The 17,962-nt window shown below is 40.5% G+C and overlaps 1 protein-coding gene across 1 annotated transcript in view; it reads right to left on the bottom strand.

The window, feature by feature from the left end:
• Window positions 1-1,098: 1,098 nt before the first annotated feature.
• Window positions 1,099-17,962, bottom strand: part of FHDC1 (FH2 domain containing 1) — a 37,099-nt gene continuing 20,235 nt past the window's right edge. The window contains exons 5-12 of the mRNA XM_085058521.1: window positions 17,298-17,383; window positions 17,118-17,218; window positions 14,378-14,448; window positions 14,153-14,260; window positions 13,153-13,223; window positions 10,686-10,803; window positions 8,287-8,451; window positions 1,099-5,144 (exon numbers count right to left, since the gene is read on the bottom strand). Coding sequence (XP_084914647.1) covers window positions 3,096-5,144; window positions 8,287-8,451; window positions 10,686-10,803; window positions 13,153-13,223; window positions 14,153-14,260; window positions 14,378-14,448; window positions 17,118-17,218; window positions 17,298-17,383 — 2,769 coding nt within the window. The 3' untranslated portion in view covers window positions 1,099-3,095. The remainder of the gene's footprint in view (window positions 5,145-8,286; window positions 8,452-10,685; window positions 10,804-13,152; window positions 13,224-14,152; window positions 14,261-14,377; window positions 14,449-17,117; window positions 17,219-17,297; window positions 17,384-17,962) is intronic.

Here is a 17,962-nt window from a genome sequence, read left to right as displayed (position 1 = left end):
AGCTCCACAGCCCCAGATTCCCCTTACTGTCCCCCGGGCTCCCCCACTTCACTGCCACCTCAGTAGTGACCACGGGAGATAGATGCACCCTGGTCACAGTCAGAAGCATCAGCCATTTGGTAGAACAAAGCCAGAGAAAAGGTCTATTCTTTCTTGAAAGCCAACTGCAAGCAACGAGTGCTGTGGCCTGCCAGCCTTTGGGAAAATCGTATGACGTGGGAAATTTAACCTACAGGGCATCACTGTCTCTGACACCTGGTAGTTTAAATAATGAATTGGTAATTATAAACCCTTTTGACATAAAAATGAGGTTTAAAAAAACATAAACTTTTGAGACACAACTTTTGAGACACACCTTTTGATGGTGAAGGGCTTTCCCACGTAGATTCCACCAGCAGCCATCACTCAGCACTGGCAGACAGCAGGTGCTTGCCACTCCAAGCGGGGAGAGACACTCACCAAACTAGAAAAGTCAGGGGCTAAACAAGTTTGCAAAAAGCTGCAATTCCAGTCCAGAAATCATTTCCATAGGAGAGAGGAGGAAGCGCTCCCTGAGGACAAGGAGGCTGGCTGGATTTCGCGTTTTTCCTGCTGAATAGATGTTCTTTTGTATGCAACAAAGATGGAAAAATAATGGGAGAACGGGACAAAATTGAAAAATTCACAATTGCAGTGCAAAAGTCACCACCTGCTCCTGCAAAACAGGCTGTTCTGTATTTCCACAGTCCTGGGAGTTGCAGACCAGAATTTCTCAATAAAGTGTGCTAAGCTCAAAGGCATGAAGATAGCGACAGATCCAGACCTGTTAGTGCCATGAACATTTGTCTTGGCCACAACATACAATGTGTACACAAAGTGCTGCATCTACCATCTAATGTCTTCCATGTTATACCCAAACCTGTGCAGAAAGTCACAGCCCAAAAATGTTCAGAAACTGAAGTGCAATTATGTGTCTTAGTCCTAAAACAAACCTAGGATTTTAAACACCACGATTTCTGCTGTAAAGTCCTTCCCACAGTTACCCATCCAGACTCAGTTGCTTGGGATCTCCAGGACCAAAGCCAAGAGTATAACAGGAAGGAGAAAGTACAAACCTCATACCCAGTAAATGGGAACTTTATTAAACTACCAAGTTACTCCGAAATGTATAAATGTTCCATTAAATACAGTCAGTTTTCTTTTACACAGATTTATAGAAATTTATTTACATGTTCCAAACACGTTTAAATTATTTTTCAAGCTTGCTACCAATAAAATTTGTTGGTTTCTTTAAAAAAAAAAGGAAAAAAGTCAATCATCTGCTCTTGCAGATGTACATACATCCACACAGATACAAATAAGAAGGGAGATGCTTTTGTATCTAACCCACAAGGGAGGCAGTATCCAAAAAGCTTATGGCATTTCAAGCAAAATATTTGCCTTTGCAAAAAAAGCAGGCTCTATAAATTCTCCCTGTGGGACAGACTCAAACAAGAGGCCCTGTGCAATACTTTATGGTGTTTGGGTATGATGTCTGCATCAAGATTGGCTGGTATGTGGGATGAGCTAAAGGCCCCTTGCCAGATTCAAACCTCAAAGTTAGCTGTCCCTAATACCAGCCCGTGAGAAGCATGTGAGCTCATTCTCGCTGAATTACGCTCTCCCAGCACTGTGGGATAGAGCAGACAAACAGATCCATCACTAGTATGTCAATGCCACTTGTCTGAAGAGATTTTCCTTTTATTTTTTTATTTTATTATTGAGACTTCATTTGTAAGTGAATAAAAGGCAACTCTTTAAATAAAATGCTTAGGAGAACAGCAGTTTCCCCACCTAAATACATTTCTCTTGGGAAGATGCACAGCATGCTGAATGAGTTTTCCCTCATTCCCTGTATCTTAGTCTGACAGAAGTTAAAATTTGTATCTGCAGGAAAAAAGGGGTGGTTTTACTTTGCAAAAAGCTTATCAAATACTAGTTTAATTCCTTTAAAGACTTTAAACATTAAAAACCACATTTGAAGCAACCAAAGAACTCTACAAAAACATTGTCATGCGTAAGCTCTGTGTTTCATGCTAAATATTCTTGTTTACAAGGAGAGGGAGAGGAGGAGGAGGAGGAGGCAGGGAAACTAATGGCTCAATGAGAGCCATTGCAACATTCAAGTAGTTTGGTAGTATACAAACCAGTGGAAACATGGAATGGTAAGAAAGTGCTCAGCACTACATTGCAGCCTTCGAGAGCTGAACTGCAAACATCCTGATATGTATCATAAATATATGGCACTTCTGTATGACCAAAAGCTGGCAAGTTTGCTTGAGATCAAAACAAGTCAGGAGTAGTCGTCATGCCAATGGCTCTTCCAACACACACAGCCTCCAACTGTGCGATCCAACGCAGCACCAGCCATATCTACTTGTGCATGCAAGACAATGCTGCCATATTCTTGGAGAACAAGCCTCCTGCCCAGCAGAAAGCCTTCCCCAGACACACATACACATTCATAAAACATGCTATAAACTCTTCAGGGAGGTTAGAGACAGCCACAAACAGCAAACGTCTTGTTTTGCAATTTTTTGGCCAGCAGTTCCCAGTCTGTCCAATTGCCAGCAATGGACTTTGCAACAGGCAAAAAGAGCTCCTGAATCCAAGGAATTGAAAGCAATGGAAAGCACAATCACCTAAGTTCATTTCAGTACTGTTCCACAGGATTCATTTTGACATCAAATAAGACACCAACAAGCACAAAGGCTTGAGTCCTAGAAAGAATCTTATGTACAGAAAAAAACTGGCCTTTATCCATGTTTTCTGTCACAAAGTGTTTCATCTTGTAGTTAAAACTTCTTAAAACTTTTTGGCTTTTGATAACTTTTTTTATCACAAATGCAAAGATTTGCTGTTCTTCTCACATTCCATCACAGTAGCTTTAAATACATTCAAATTCATAAAAAAGGATTTAGACCAGAACACAACTACTTGCCCTTTTCCAACAGGGTGCTGTACTTCAATGAGCACATGATGCCATGTATTGGCAAGGTTATTGTTCTAAGGAATTTCACTACACAGACATCCAGTGCTTGGACAAGTGTTCACATTCCAAGGTGAAAAAACCCCTCTCATTTATTCATTAATGGCTTCAGTATTTTACCAATTGTGGTTCGGTTTGCATCTTTCAGTTTAAGAGATGCCTTTTCCACTGTTCCCTGTTCCTTTGGTGCAGGCTCTGCTTTCGTGCTGGCAGCTTCTCCCTGCAGGATGCTTCTTCCAAATACTCTGGCACTATTTGCCCTCTTTAAGGTACTCACACTGTTCTCCTTTGGATTTGGATCATCAGAGGTTGCTGCTGGCTTCACTTTAGGCAGCCTCTGGGACACAGACCTTGTGATGGGTGGAGGTCTGGATGAGCTGGATAGATCCACTTTTGCACGCTTTGAAGAAGAGGCCACTGTGTTCCTCGCAAAGTTTGGGACAGCAGGTGGTGCTTTGGGAATACTGACTGTGGCAACCTTGGTGTCATCTGCAGGGGTCTGGGGTTTTACAGTGGAGCGACACATCTTTGTTTCATCTGTCTTTGATTTGACATTACTCCTAATGGGTTTAGAGCTTGGCTTCTTGAGAGCAACTCTGTCCCTCTCAAAATGAGCACTGCTTGAGGTGACAGTGCCCCTCCGTAGCTTTGGCTCTTCTACTGACATGCTGTGCCTGTAGGGACTTCTTGGCAGTGTGTCTGTTGTGCCTCGGACAGAGCTGCGGTGAGACAGCCGACTTTCCACCGTACTGGTTTCACGAAGGGCTGGCTTGGCTTCCGGCTTTTTCACACTGCTTGGTGCCCTGTTTGACCGAGAAATAGGCACCACTTTCCTCATACTTTCATTCTCGGAGGCATTCAAAGTTCTGATAGGTCTGGAAGGAGCTGTGTGGCTAGGGCGAGTGCCACTGGATTTTGTGGCGCTTGGAGATCGATCTTTTAGACCGTTTGTCCTTGGTCCTGCTGGATCTTTATTTTTTATGGGTTTTTCTTTAGGAAGGGTGTGCTTGCTATCGACATCATCCTTATCATTTGCCGAAGTGTGAAGAGAGGGGTCCTTGTCAGGGGTGGAATTCAGGTTTGAGAAGAAAGATCTAGCCTTGTGCTGAGCATCACTGCCAGAAGAGCATGCTATGCCAGCCTCACTTCTTATTTCGTTGCCTGCCGATTTGAAATCATTTCCCTCTTCAGAGTCCAATGTCAAAGAACAATCAGTCGTAGTATCTGACATGTAGCCCACTGGCCCATCTTCCCTGCTTCCTGAAACACTTGTATCCATAGACACAGGGCTGCTGCTGCTGGGCTCTAAAGCTTCATTCTTGCAACACACCACCTTGGCTTGATGGTCATGGGTCTCTCTGGAACTTCTGCAAGCTGGAGGCAGCTCATCATCAGCAGTGCTCAGGGAATGGAAGCTTAGATCATCTAGAGTCTCCAGGTCTGTCCCACCAGCATCCTCTAAATATATTAAAGGTGCATGCTCTGCAGGCTTTGCTCCCTGAATATCAAACTTACGTAACCCTTTAACAAGTTCATGCTCCTCAATTGCAAGGGCCAGAGCATTTATATCTGTGGACTCCTCGCAGGAAACATTGGAAGTGTGCAAGTTGTAGTCGGTGCTCCTCTGAGAGTAATGGGCACCAGGACCAGCTGAGCCACTGAGGTGACTGGGCTGAGCTGGAGGCACCTGCACTGGGCCACCACTTTTCACTTCCATTTCAGACTGCTGGTGTAAGTGCAAGGTATTTAAGTTGACATCTCTTGTTTCTTTGGATTCAGTCCAGGCTACGTTTGGTCTTGCTTGTCGGGTGTTTGCACGAGGAAGGCTGTTAAACTTGTTTGGATCCTCCTCTTTTGAGATTTCCAGGAAACTCTGCAACTCCCTATCCGCAGTAATCCCCAAAGAAAGTCGAGAGCGTCTGGAATTTGTGTTTCTGTACAAAGGGCTTTGAGGCCTCTGCTGCAAGAAGGGAAGAAATTCTCCAAGTCCGTTTTTAGCCAACATCTCTACATCATTTTCACTGCTGCTCCGCCCAAAGCTCCCAAGCTCTCCAGCTGCCCAGGATCGACGCTTCTCCTCCAGCTCCTTTCGCCTTTGCAGACTATGAAGTTCCTGGATCTCTCGTTCCCTGTTTTCCTGAAGGAGGAAAATCACAAATACATGTCTCAGAGGACAGGGTCCTATGCATAAGAACAAGACACAGTCCTTTTTCTCTCCCTTTACTTCTTCCCATTGATGTTAGCTCCTGCTGCTATCACCCACTCTCAACCTCCAGTACATAAGCACACATGAAACCACCATGGCAAACACAGCCTGCAACCATTAACCCATGGAGAGCAGCTCCCTGCAAAACCAATGATCACAACACCTCTGTCTGGTCAGCATATGCAAAAAAAAATGCACCAGACCTTGTAAAGAGCAATGTGACCCATAAAACTGAAGCAGATGTCACATCCTAGAATGACAGAATATGCTGAGTTGGAAGGGACCCACAGGGATCATTGAGTTCAACCCCTGGCCCTGGATAGGACATTCCCAAAAGCCACACCATGCATGTGAAAGCATTGTCCAAACACTTCTTGAACTCTGTCAGGCTGGTACTGTGACCACTTCCTCAGGGAGCCTGTTCCAGTGTCCAACCACTCTCCAGTCAAGCCAAAGAGTTCCTGATATAAGATGGAAAGCATCAGGTCCTCATTAAGTTTAAAGGTGGCAGTTTTATCAGGTGAGTAAACTTCTACCTAATCATTACATTCGTATTTTAAGACAAACTTGTCTGACCAGCACACAGCCAATGTGGTCCTTCCAACCTACCTTACTACAACTGCAATTGTTCCTCAGCGAGTGCAATTTCTACACAGTGCTACTTTCCTCTAACATTACAGACTGAAAATTTTGTGAAAAGCCATTGCTTAATTGCATATGAAAGAAAACAGAAAAGTTAACACAATGCCTCACAATACTTTGACATCAACTGACACCACTTAAGGACCATAAAGCAACATCTCACCCCGGTTTTGGATCTCATGATCACTGTTGTTTCAAAAACTGGCAACTGTTGCATAGCAATTGCCCAGGGTAGGATGGGGATTTTGGCAGCTAAACAGGGATTTTGGTTCAGGAAGCCACAGAAGAGGTAGTTTGAATTTGAAAGGCAACACAGTAACCTTTTTACTAAAATAATTAGCAGTGATTTACTGTGAATATCAGCATTTTAACAGTTACCTCTAGGCTTCAGATTTAATCTAGCTGTACCTTTGGTAGAACTTTCTGGGCTACTTTCTCAAATGAAGAACTGGCTTGCTGCAGCCAATACAGCTGTAGCAAAAGAAAGAAAAGGGAAGCTAGTCTTTGACAGAGGATTCAAAAATTGCATGATTTTTCAGCACACTGTTAAATCTGTTCTGATCAATGACCCACTGATTAGAAAAATCACACTTATATTTGTCTAAAGCTCTGTGTAGTTTGATCTTCCTGTTGTTGTGACAACAGAAGAGCTGCACAACTAGAAAAAGTCACCTGAAAGCTTTCAGTAAACAAAAGCCTAATGCTTTGTGATGACTGGATTAATCTACCCCTCTTAAAGTGGATTTGAGACTACACTGGGCTCTGAAAGATAAGATGCATTAGAGACCCAAAAAACCTGAACCCCTAAGAAAGGAAAAAGAAAAAAATTTGCATTTCAGGAGAAATGTTTGGCAGGGAGCTTTCTTTCACAGGTATGGAGTTACAGAATGAAGTCTTGCCAAATGCTAAAGCTCAGCTTTAAATATCCCATTGTGAAGAGAAATGGTTAAAAAAAGTTGCAGATATTACCGTATTCCATATTAGAGAAAGAACATTTTAATCTCACCCAGAACATGTTTTATGAGATTTTATTAAAATGAAAAATCTATTTTAAGCACACAGTTAGATGTGTCAAAAAATTGCAAAAAATGTTTAAACATTTGAAATATATGCACATGGCCATCGTGGTACAAGCCATCTTTATACACTGTTGAATGCACTGTCTGCAAATCACAGTCTTTTGTCAGAACTGCTATCTTTGTTCTAAATTGCTCTGCTAATTTTGTAGGAGCAACAGTCAATCCACAGTTAGAATTTAAGCAAATCTCAAAATTCGCAAGCAAGAGTCTAATTTGTCATTTTTTAGAGTGTAGCTGCTTACTACAGAGAGAGGACCTCAAAAGTCATAGCTGTCCAATAACCACTTGTACTATGTGACTATGAATAAAATCCTTAATCCCAAATATTTGAATATACATGCATGAAGTCACCTCTTGCTAAACTGACTGCAACATCTATCACCATTTGGTTTTACATGTTTGTGCAATGTTCATCCACGTGTAACTATGTGTCTTGGGTGGTAAAGGTTAGGTAAGCTAATGGTACAACAGCCACATTAGCTGAACATCCTGTCAGCTCAATACGAATCGAGACTCTTCTCTTTTTCCTGAACTATAGCTTTTATCCAAAGTGCTGCCAAATGCAGATTGCATAAGGGTGTGGATCCAACTTATTCATGCTATTTATAAAGACCTAAGAAATATCTGTAACAATAGACAGACTTCATTGAACCATAACTGTAACCAATGCCAATACTGCTCCTCCATCTTAGTACATATCCTGAATTATTTAAGACCAATTCAGGGTAATTGCAGAATGAATGCTCACACTGGGGATAAGTTATCTTGCTGCCATAGGCCTGTCTCACTTCTTAAGTTTTCACCCACAAAAATCATTTGAAAGGACAAAGCAGAATACACAGCCCTTACTTCACTTGGCAAAGTGCCTCTAGTCACGTAAAGGAAGGCACTGGAGAGCCTGAGCTAGAGCATGGAATGGTGTGCCACACCTCAAGGCTTTTCCAACAATCCAACGCTACCAGTCCAAGGACTGAACACAGCAATAGTCAGGAAGCCTGTGCAATCTGTCTCACAGCTCAGCTTAGCAGTCACCAACCTCCTCCCCAAAAGAGGAGGAAGGGGCCCATTTACAAGCAGGCCAATGAACAACCCTGACAGATCATCTCAGTGATCTTGCCCGCCTGAAACACAAGTTGCAGAGTAGCAGGGCAGCTCACTGAGCTGGGCACAAGGACCATTTCCCACCTGGCTTCTGGCAAGGAATGCTTACAGGACTGCAGTTCTCTGTAGCTATTTGAGCAAATAGATCAAATACTACAAGATATAAAATGCCCCTTAAGCAGAAAAAACAACTTAATTCATGTGAGCCAAAATCCATTTCAAAAGTGTGAAAATCTCATTAGTGCTCTTACCTTAACAGCCGTGTTGAATCTTATGCAGAAGTCCCTAAATATCTGGAAACATTCATCCAATTTCATAGTTTCTTTGTCTTCACAGAAAAAGTCAATGAGAGCATGTCCTTCCTTTTGCAATTCTCGTTTCTGGTGTTCAAGCTCCTTTAGATGCCTTACAGCAAACTGTAGCAAAAAACATACACACATGAACCAGACAGAAAAATTAAAGTCACAACAGATCATGTATATATTAGGAACTTATGAAATTCACATTCCAACCTAGAAGTTGTCACAGAGCCCAGGAAATTAAAATTTTGAAGGAGAACTTCCACTAAGAAAAGGAAACATGCCACTTCAGCAAACTGCGTAAAGAAGGTCAGGAAAAATGGATCAATCAAAATGTACATTCTAGTGACTAGGATAGAAACCAAGAAAAAGTTCAAAAGCCCTTGAACAAACTTAGAACTTTAATTTTTAGATAAGTAAAATCAAAGACTGTACTGTAACACTGACAGACCACCTGGGAGCTCCTTAAAAGCTCCTCATTCCTTATTTTCCCATTTCCCCTTCAACCTTCAACTAAGCAAAAAGGATTAATTCCTCCTCCTCACTTTTCCAAAAACACACATAAACTGATTCATGGATATACATCACAAAATCAATTCCTTCCTAAGGTGACGCTAGACCACAATAAAAAAGGTTTTCATGCTTGAAAAGTAAGGAACTGCTGGAAATATGTACATTTTAAGACATCCAGAAAATGTTCCTGTAAAGTAGCACTTTGAATCGAAAGTGTGGAGCTATACAGACAGGATGAGATAGAACAGTGGAAGAAGATTCAGGAGGAAGAGAATAAGGCTGTCATTAGACTTTGAGCAGCAGTACAGATTAAAACACTTCTGTCAGGTGCCCCTGTCTCCTCTATCTGCATCATCAGCGATTCACTTCTATTCTTGCACAAACCCACATCTGAGACCTCTTGTAGCTCAAAGTAACCTGAGGAGAAAAGTTAATTTTTCAGTCAAATCTGCTCTCTAACTCATGGTCACCTAAATATATTTGATAATGTAGCACTGAGGTGGGAAAATGCATCTCGAGGCACTGGTGACCACTTAATCCAAACTTGCCTTCAGGAAGTTACTTGGAAAATTATACCAGTAGCATAGGAACAAATATAATTTGCTAGTCTTAAGAGAAAAAAAAAAAAAAAAAAGGCCCACAATAAAACCTGGACTGAAGATAAACTGGACAATTGATAAAAGCACACATCAAAAATTAGTTCCTCCCACATATTTCAGGATTTATTCACAAGGGTGAAATAATCAAAGCTGACTTTTATATCAGCTTGGTTATCACCTGTAATTTAGAAACAAAAACCGGAAATGTTTATGTAAGGTATGCATTTGTAAAATTTTTTTTCCCAACATTTCTTTTGGAATGTGGCCTAAACAAGGTTGTAGTGTTACATAAAACCAGCTAGTAAATTTTTAAAAATCCCAAACATGTTAAAACATAACATTAAAGAGTCTGGGTGCAATGGATAAAAGCCAACAATTCAGAGTGAATGAGGACAGGTATTTCAATCTTAACCTGCCCCTTTCTTCATCAGCTTTTCATCTCCTGAAAAACTACAGGGACTATTAACTACATTTGCAAGTTGAAAATCAGGGCGGGTTAAGTTCCCGATCAACACCTGCCTTCTTACTTTTAATAATTACCTATAGTGTGGAACAGAAAAAATAATTTAATTGAAGTATAATGTGCATTTCTCCAGGCATTGCCCTGTACTCAGAAAATACCAAGAACTCTGCTTTCAAGTTAAGTGCTATATACAATCCAGGCCTGTAAGGTCACTGCAGTATTTAAAAAAAACCAACAAAAATGGAGAACCCACACAGAAATAATGGTATGGCTCAGAATAAGACACTCTGTGCTGAGGGTAAATTAGCAGAGAAAACAGTCCTTTAACCTTCCAGCTTCTAACAATATCCCTTCAGTCTACCTAGCAGTCAAGATTCAGACACAGCACAGCCTCAGATAAAACTGATGTGCTCCAGTATAACATAACATGTGGACACTATATTTTGGGCAGCTGCAAAGTACAAAACCAGAGACCACTCCAAATTGTCTTATATTTTAACTACTGATCTTCATCAGTAATTTCGCATGCATTAAACACACTTGCCTAACAAGCCTTGGGCAAGGTACACTCAACATCCCTCCCTGTAAAAACACCGTCCTTCCAACACTCTTACTTGACAAACAGCATGAGGCTGGAACACCTTTGTACAACTGACAGGGCAGGTATATTAAAACAGTGCTTCTGTTTATTAACATGTCCACACAAATTACATTCAGCTGAGGAATGCTGCTGTATTCAGGTGACAGTAACACATTAACAAGGATGTCCTACAAACCTGGAGAAAGCTTTCCATCTGGTGAAAGAGTTTTGGGTCTCGTCGGATGCTGTCTTTAACAGATTTTGTCTTGGCAGACAGTGAGTGGAGCTCTGCTTCTACATTATCAATGGATAACCTAAAAATAGCATATACAGTTAATGTTTATCAAAGGAGAAGTAGTGGCCCAAAGGTTGGCCACAACATGCAGCAAAAGTGGATGCTTTACATGAGGTGCAAACTGGCTATCAAACAAGACCTGCCTGTTCAGGAAATCTTTCCAGAGCAGACACTGAAAGTTAGGAGAGAGATAAGCACATTTCTTCTTATTTGCAACCTGAAAGATTCCCACGGGGTGTGGTTTTGTGATTAACTCCAGCCAGTCCTACCCACCCTACCCACCTAACCTTAGAAAGGTTAATGCAGCCCTGCCTCTGACCAGGTGTTCCTTTTCTCTCCTGATACCTGGGCTAGCACTCATTTTCCAGATGGCCAGCTGTATTTGTGAACTGAAAATTAATCTAGGAAAAGGAAAAAGCAATTTGCTTCCAGATGGATCCTTTGCTTATTCCAACTGATTACATGACTGTTTGAGTGCAGGAGCTACCACAATAAGGAGGCCATAGGAGACTGTTGATTTTGTCAGTAGCATTTGGCATCACAAAATTGCATGTTACACTCTTCTAAGCAGTCACAGCATTACAACCTACACAACCTCAACCCAACAGTTAAAATATTTCGTCCTTCCATCCTTTCTGAGTTCCCTTTTCACAGGAACGGTGGAGCTGTTCCTGTGAAAAGGGAACTCAAAAACTGAAGATCACAGTAAAGAGCTCTGATCTAGTGTAATCTAAGCATTCACCTGGGAGACACACATTCCTTACAACAGGAGTTCCCACCTAAATCTCTCAGACACTTCGAAGGTAAATGCTTCTAAACCCATGGCATTTCCTTCACAAGAGAACTAAGCTTTGCCTAAGAACTGACGCACTGCAGTTTACCAAATGATAAGAACTAACAACTGTACACATGCTCCTAAGGTTGTTTCACCAGCAGCATGACTTTCAAATAGTAAAGGTGAAGAATTTGTGGCAGACTGATTGAAATGCACATGGCAGCAGATGGTGACATGTTTAAGTTTGTCAGTGCACACACGAATATAATGTGTGCTGGTTTTTCTCTGCTTACTTCACCTGCAAAGTTTAGTTCCCTGTTCTGGGAATACATGGGTGGTTTTGCAAATAAGAAAAGCAGTAGAAAACACAGGCTACATTTTTCTGCCTGTGAAGGTGGAAGAGGATGGCCTACAAGTAAAGAAGGGAAGACAACAAAAAATAAAGAACATAATGGTAGTTGTCTTAACATGCTCTAATTGGGAGGATTTATGAGCAACTTGTACATGACAGCTCTCTCTAAAGACCTTCCTCATGCCCAGTGGTGAGGCACATATTTAATTTTGTCTCATTTTCGTGTACAGAATACACTCCCTGAATAGACTTCAGCATGAGTTACAACAGAAGATTTTAAGCATTAACAAATGTGATCAAAGAACAAAGTGGTTAGAAAATAAATATCACCAAATTTGGGATCCTGCCTGTTCCTCTCCTGTTTGCCACGGGGCTTGGATGCTGAGGAAAGCTATGCTCCTCAGCAGGCCACATGGCAAACTGCCAAAAAGGTGTGGGTTGGATGGCAGTGAGCCACACAGGTGGTCCCTCAAAAATTTTCTGATTAACTCCATGGCCACTCCTTTCCTCAGAAGATTTCAGTCTTTTGCAGACATTACTTAACCCTCCACCAGATCTAAGAAACTGTATACACTTTGCAGCTGGGAAAAGAATGTAAATAGATTGCCCTAAGCTCAAGAGTAAGGAAGCAGCAAAACTGGGAACAGAACTTCAGCATTGCTAGTTTCCAGGTTTTAGATTTAGATCACACTGTCTCACAACAGTAAGTACAGTTACTGAGGTACGAATCAGGCTCACATTAAAATCATGCAGCTTAAGACTTTAAGCTGAAAAAATGCAGAGCCACAAACCCTTCAGATTTTCCATGCAAGACAGCAATGGAGAAGCAAATGAAACCTCAAAAAGCATCTAAGTGAAGCCAGGGCCAGCACCTGTCCCTGGTACCAGATTTGGAAAAGTATTGTGGCCTGCTCAGAGACTGATGAAAACTGGTTTAAGGAAAAACAGTGACATACTTTTAGTTCAATCCCTTAAAAGTTATGAACAGGCACATGTATTTGACAGAGACAGAATTACCAAAAACCTATGGAGATCATGTAATAAAAAAACCTCATACCTGAAGGGCACATTGCAGGCATACTTCTGCTAGTAAATGGAAATGAAGACCTCAAAGCTACAGTAAACATTTGTAAAGATCTGTTTTTGTGCCAAGACTTTCCTGAATAAGACTCATTGCTTCACAAATGAGAAAATTCCAAGTCAGAGTTTAACCATAAGTTCTCAGTTTTCTTTTAACTCACCTGGCGGCATCATGAACACTCCTAATTTTTTCTGAAAAGTTGAGAAGAGCAGCATCTTTCTTTTGGGCTTCCTGAAACAAACAGACCAAAACCAAAATACACACAATCCATTAACATTCCACCACCATGCCAAAGTTCCTTAGTCTGGCAGTTCTAAAGCTTCTGGGAGGGCACTTAAAGGTGTCTCTCCTGCACTGTTTTTCTTCCCATTCAATCCTAACACAACTGAGTGGAGGACACCCCTTAAAGAAAGGCAGGGATCAGAACTGGAGACTTTAAACAACAGTTTCTATTTTGCAGTGTCCAATAACAGCTGCTTCTGCCAGTGAACACAAGCCAGATGTATTAATAAGGAATTTCAGGGAAAGAACAATTTACTGATGCCTTTGTTTGAGCAGATACAACGCTTCCTGCACAAACATCAATTAATACCCTATTGTTTACTGGCTAGAAATCTGTTAAGCTCCTTTGTACATAGATAATCAAAGTCACATAGATGCATTTAAATTCTCTCCCTTCTAAAATAAAGAAGTTTGAAAGGAAGAAAAAATAGCTTGAAAAAAGTCTGCAGCAGCTTTAAAAAACACACATCAGTCATCGAGGGAGGAAAAAAAACTATCAAAAAGGCTGCTCAAAAGATTCAATGGGAAGATTGAGAGAGTATTTATCAAAATAAGCCAGTTCCACAGTGTAAGAATTTGGGACAATAAGAGAAAATCTACAATGAAGAAGTTTGATGAAGACAAGTTTCTACATGATATAAAAACTTAAGCTTTCCATGGGGTTCTGGATAGAATTATGAGTTAGAGGTAATTTTTGGTGAGTTTTGTGGCAGAAGAAGAAAAGATTAGATCAAAGCTGTAAGAAAGCTGCTTTTTCTGAGGCACATGGCCCCTTCTATTGTCTATCAATTAATTAATGGACCTGTATTTGCTTATAAGCAAATTCTACATATGCTTATGTAGAATTTGCTTATACCAGCAAAACAATTTTTCTATACCAGAGCAACAAAATGCAGCAGACTCATCCCAGGTTTGTTTGCTTTCGTGTCCGCCAGCTTGAGCAGTGATGACAGTTTAAATCCAACAGCATTGCCAGCATAACCTCCCTAAAAAGAAACAATTTGCAAAAGAGCAAATAAGAAGCTGAGGCATGACATCAGAGCAAGGCAATACTAACAAGGAAGTATGGTCCATCAGCCATCTCCCTTTGCGATGTCACTTACCGCATTCATAATATTCCCAGCCTGAAGGACCAAGTGCAATATGGAATGAAGTTCCGCACAAGTCATTAACTCTGTAAGGAACAAGAAAATTGCTGTCTAACAATTGTTTCTTTAGAAATATAGTCAGTTACCAAGCTCCTCTTCATCTCCAGCTTCTTTTTTTTTTTCTTTTTTTTAGTTTAACAGGAAACTACAATAAACTGCAGAGGTCGTGGGAAAAATAATGGTACTATATAATTCCAATTCACAAGCACAACTGACAAACCTCAAGTGTATGTTCAGACTTTAACTTAGCAAGTGTAGTATTTCCCAGGCAACCTCCAGCAGCTAAGGAAACATTTGAGGCCTAATCCTGCAATGTGTGAAGTGTCTCATGCAAGTGGTTAAGTATCCTCACTACCTACTAATTATTCCAGTGTGAGACAAGAGTTGTGCACCCTGCAGGATCCATTTGCCATCTGCTAGGATTGGGCTTTTAAACAATTATTCTTTTTTTAGGAGACTTGGCCATAAGGCCTGAAAAGATAACAGGCAATGTTTAAATTTTCCTTGCTTATCCCACTCCCACTATGAATCATCATTTCATTTCTGTATGATCACCAACCCAGAGCAGCATTTACTTTACTTGTCTATCAAAGATGATTTAGCACAAAGTTATATTCAGTGTGAAAAAGAGTCAAATGGAATAAAACTGCCTTTTAAAGTTTTTCCATCACATAAGCCTGGTTTGTACATATGTTAATTTCTTTGCAAAATGCACAGTAGTGTTCTGTCTGAATTCAAACACCTTTTCACCCAGCCACATACGAGCAAAAAACAATATATGTGCAAAAAACAATGTATGTGCAGTAGAGGGGTTGCCTTAGAAGCAAGATGTAGAAATTCAAAACTGTAAAGAGTTAATAAATGTGGCACAGCAAACCAAGTAACTCCAAATTTGCAAGTGTCCATGCAGCAAGAAAATCACCATGAGCTGGTTTTAATGTGAGGTACTATATTTTACACTAATGAACAAAATAGAAGGTGGAATCCCTTTGATTGCAGTGTAAATACTTTTAAAAACTATTTTGCTTCCAAGTCCACATTCTGTAATTTACCCTGCATTCAGCTGCTCAACACAATACAGTAATCTATGATTTTGGAAGTGCACAGCCCTTGTACATTTGTACTTCAGTTCTGGCAGCTTAGAAACATAGAAATAATTAAATAACCTTTGATCTAACAAGCAATAGGTGAAGAAGTAAGGAGGAAGAAATAGGAGAGAATAAATAAGAGAATAGCAAATTTCACAAGGCCAGGAGAAGAAGGCAACTCCTAAAGACTTCACACAGTAAGAGCCTGCTCTGCATCACTGTGGCATACATCCATTTGCAGGCTAGATGACACTCCACCAGGCCGTTTAGACCATCCTAACCCTTAGTGATTATCAGCATTAGAACTGAAGTAAATATTCCCTCTGTTTAATTACAGGAAAGAAACCTAGGAGACAGCAATAGAAAAGGAGACATAATTCGTAAACAACTGCAGGCTATCAACAAACCCTGAAGTGAAAAGACCAAAAGGAGAAGAGCACATGATGAAGTGGACTGAAAACAGGGAAGGCCCAGTCAGTGATTTGCGTGACTGGCCTGATGCAGGAGTTGGAGACCAAAGTGTCTCCTCTCTGAAGGGAATTAATTCAGCAGTTTACATATGTCCTGGGTGAAGGACATGAAGGACATTAAGGCGTGGCTGCTTTTATATGTAACATATTCCCTCACATATGTCTGTTGCTCCAAACATAAAGAGCGATGATTTGAAAGAGATCCTAATAAAAGGCCAAACTCAGACCTAATCCTAAGGTACAGCACACTTTCCTGAGTCAAGGACAAGTTCAATCCCCACTGGTGGGAAAACACCAGCCTTTTTTTCCCTTTGCTTTCACTTGAAAGGACTATAGTGCTCATAGTTGAATATTTACTTACTCCACCTTTTTATACCACTACAAGCAGTCTGAGCAGTGATCTAGTGGCCTGCCAAAAAAATTCCAACATGAAATAAGAATTTCATACTGAAGAACAGGACAAAGAGGCACTCAAGATATTGTAAAGAGTCAGCATTAATGTTTCACTGAAACCAGGAAATCAACTATTTTCCTGCAGAGTAGAAGGCACCACATTGCCTTACAAATAACCAGCTGCAGCAGTTTAAAACTTGTGAAATGTAAAGAACAAAACAGGTATGTAGAGAAACAGAGAGAACAAAACCAGAAAAAAAAGGAATAGCAACAGTATTCTCTACAACAAAGATTTTAACCTATCAATACTGCCACTTCAGAAAGAAATGGCATATAGAGAAATTTAGAAAATACAGTCATTTTTTCTATGGATCTCTGAAAGAATGAGCAGAGAAGTGTAACAACTACATTCCATCAGAGGGAGAGCAGTGCAGGAATGAGCAAACTGTACTCAAAAGATGACATCCTACTTTGGTCATGGATACCTTTACTTCTGTCAGTTTAAGATATACTGCTCACAGGATTTGGACATGAATTTGTTGCTAGTGTATCCAAAGTCTCCAGATTTTTGATTTTGGAAGCAAAGATTCACCAGGCACACCCTGATGGCATTTGTCAGAGGGGAGTTAGCTTCCTTTTAATAGCTAAGGTACCTGAAATTCAAGCTCTGGTCTTCGTAATGCAGACTAATTAACATGCTAACAAAAACAAGAGTATTAGGCATGTCCCAACATATTTAATTACCTTTTGTTGCCCGTCTTATAATTTTCATGTCATCCTGTAGAGAAGCACAGGAGGGTGAGAACTCCCTCTCCAACACCATGGCTTCAATCCTAAGAGCATAGCTGGAGTACACAAACAGGTTTAGAACTGACAAGCCAAAAAAGAACACATATCATAAACAGAATAAACCTATCTCCTTACTTTGGCACCTGGATTAGTAAATACATGAAGGAATCAGCTTGAGACAGTTTTGATACATCTCCATCAAAGGCTTTTAATTTCTTTACCTAGAAAAGAGAAAAAAACACTAGCAAAGAATTTTATCAAAGATCAAGATTAACTTGACTTTGGAAGGCAACACCTTGAAAAGCAGTAAATTTTACAGAAGGAATTAGAAAGTCCACCCAATGACTGAATGGCTTCAGTGTCCCAAGCTCCTGTAATCTGCACAAGCACAACCACAAAAAGAAGTTGCAAAATAACATCACTCTTCCCCCAGAAAACTAGCTACACACAGTCCAGCAGAAAAAACTATGATGCCATCATTCTGATTGGTGATTTTGACTTCTGATCAATGATTGCTTTCATCATTATGTTTACGATACTGATGATGATCTGAAAAATGTGCCTCAACTCTTCAACAATTGTGATGTACACTTGGGCATAATTTAATTGTGTTCACAATATCCAGCACAGGACAGCCTAGATCTTTTGGGCACTATGCAACTAAACTTTAAGTTGCAGGTCTTTTTCAAGATAATTGCTTCTGCCATTTCCCCTTAAATGCTCTTAAGGGGTAAACTTCACGATCTTGAGTTTGTATTTTTTTTATTCATACAAAGTATTTTAAAGATAAATGCAATCTT

Source organism: Lichenostomus cassidix, chromosome 4 (genome assembly GCF_008360975.1).
Source record: "Lichenostomus cassidix isolate B80296 chromosome 4, HeHo_3.0, whole genome shotgun sequence".
NCBI lineage: Eukaryota > Metazoa > Chordata > Aves > Passeriformes > Meliphagidae > Lichenostomus > Lichenostomus cassidix.
This window is presented reverse-complemented; position numbering and strand designations above follow the sequence as displayed.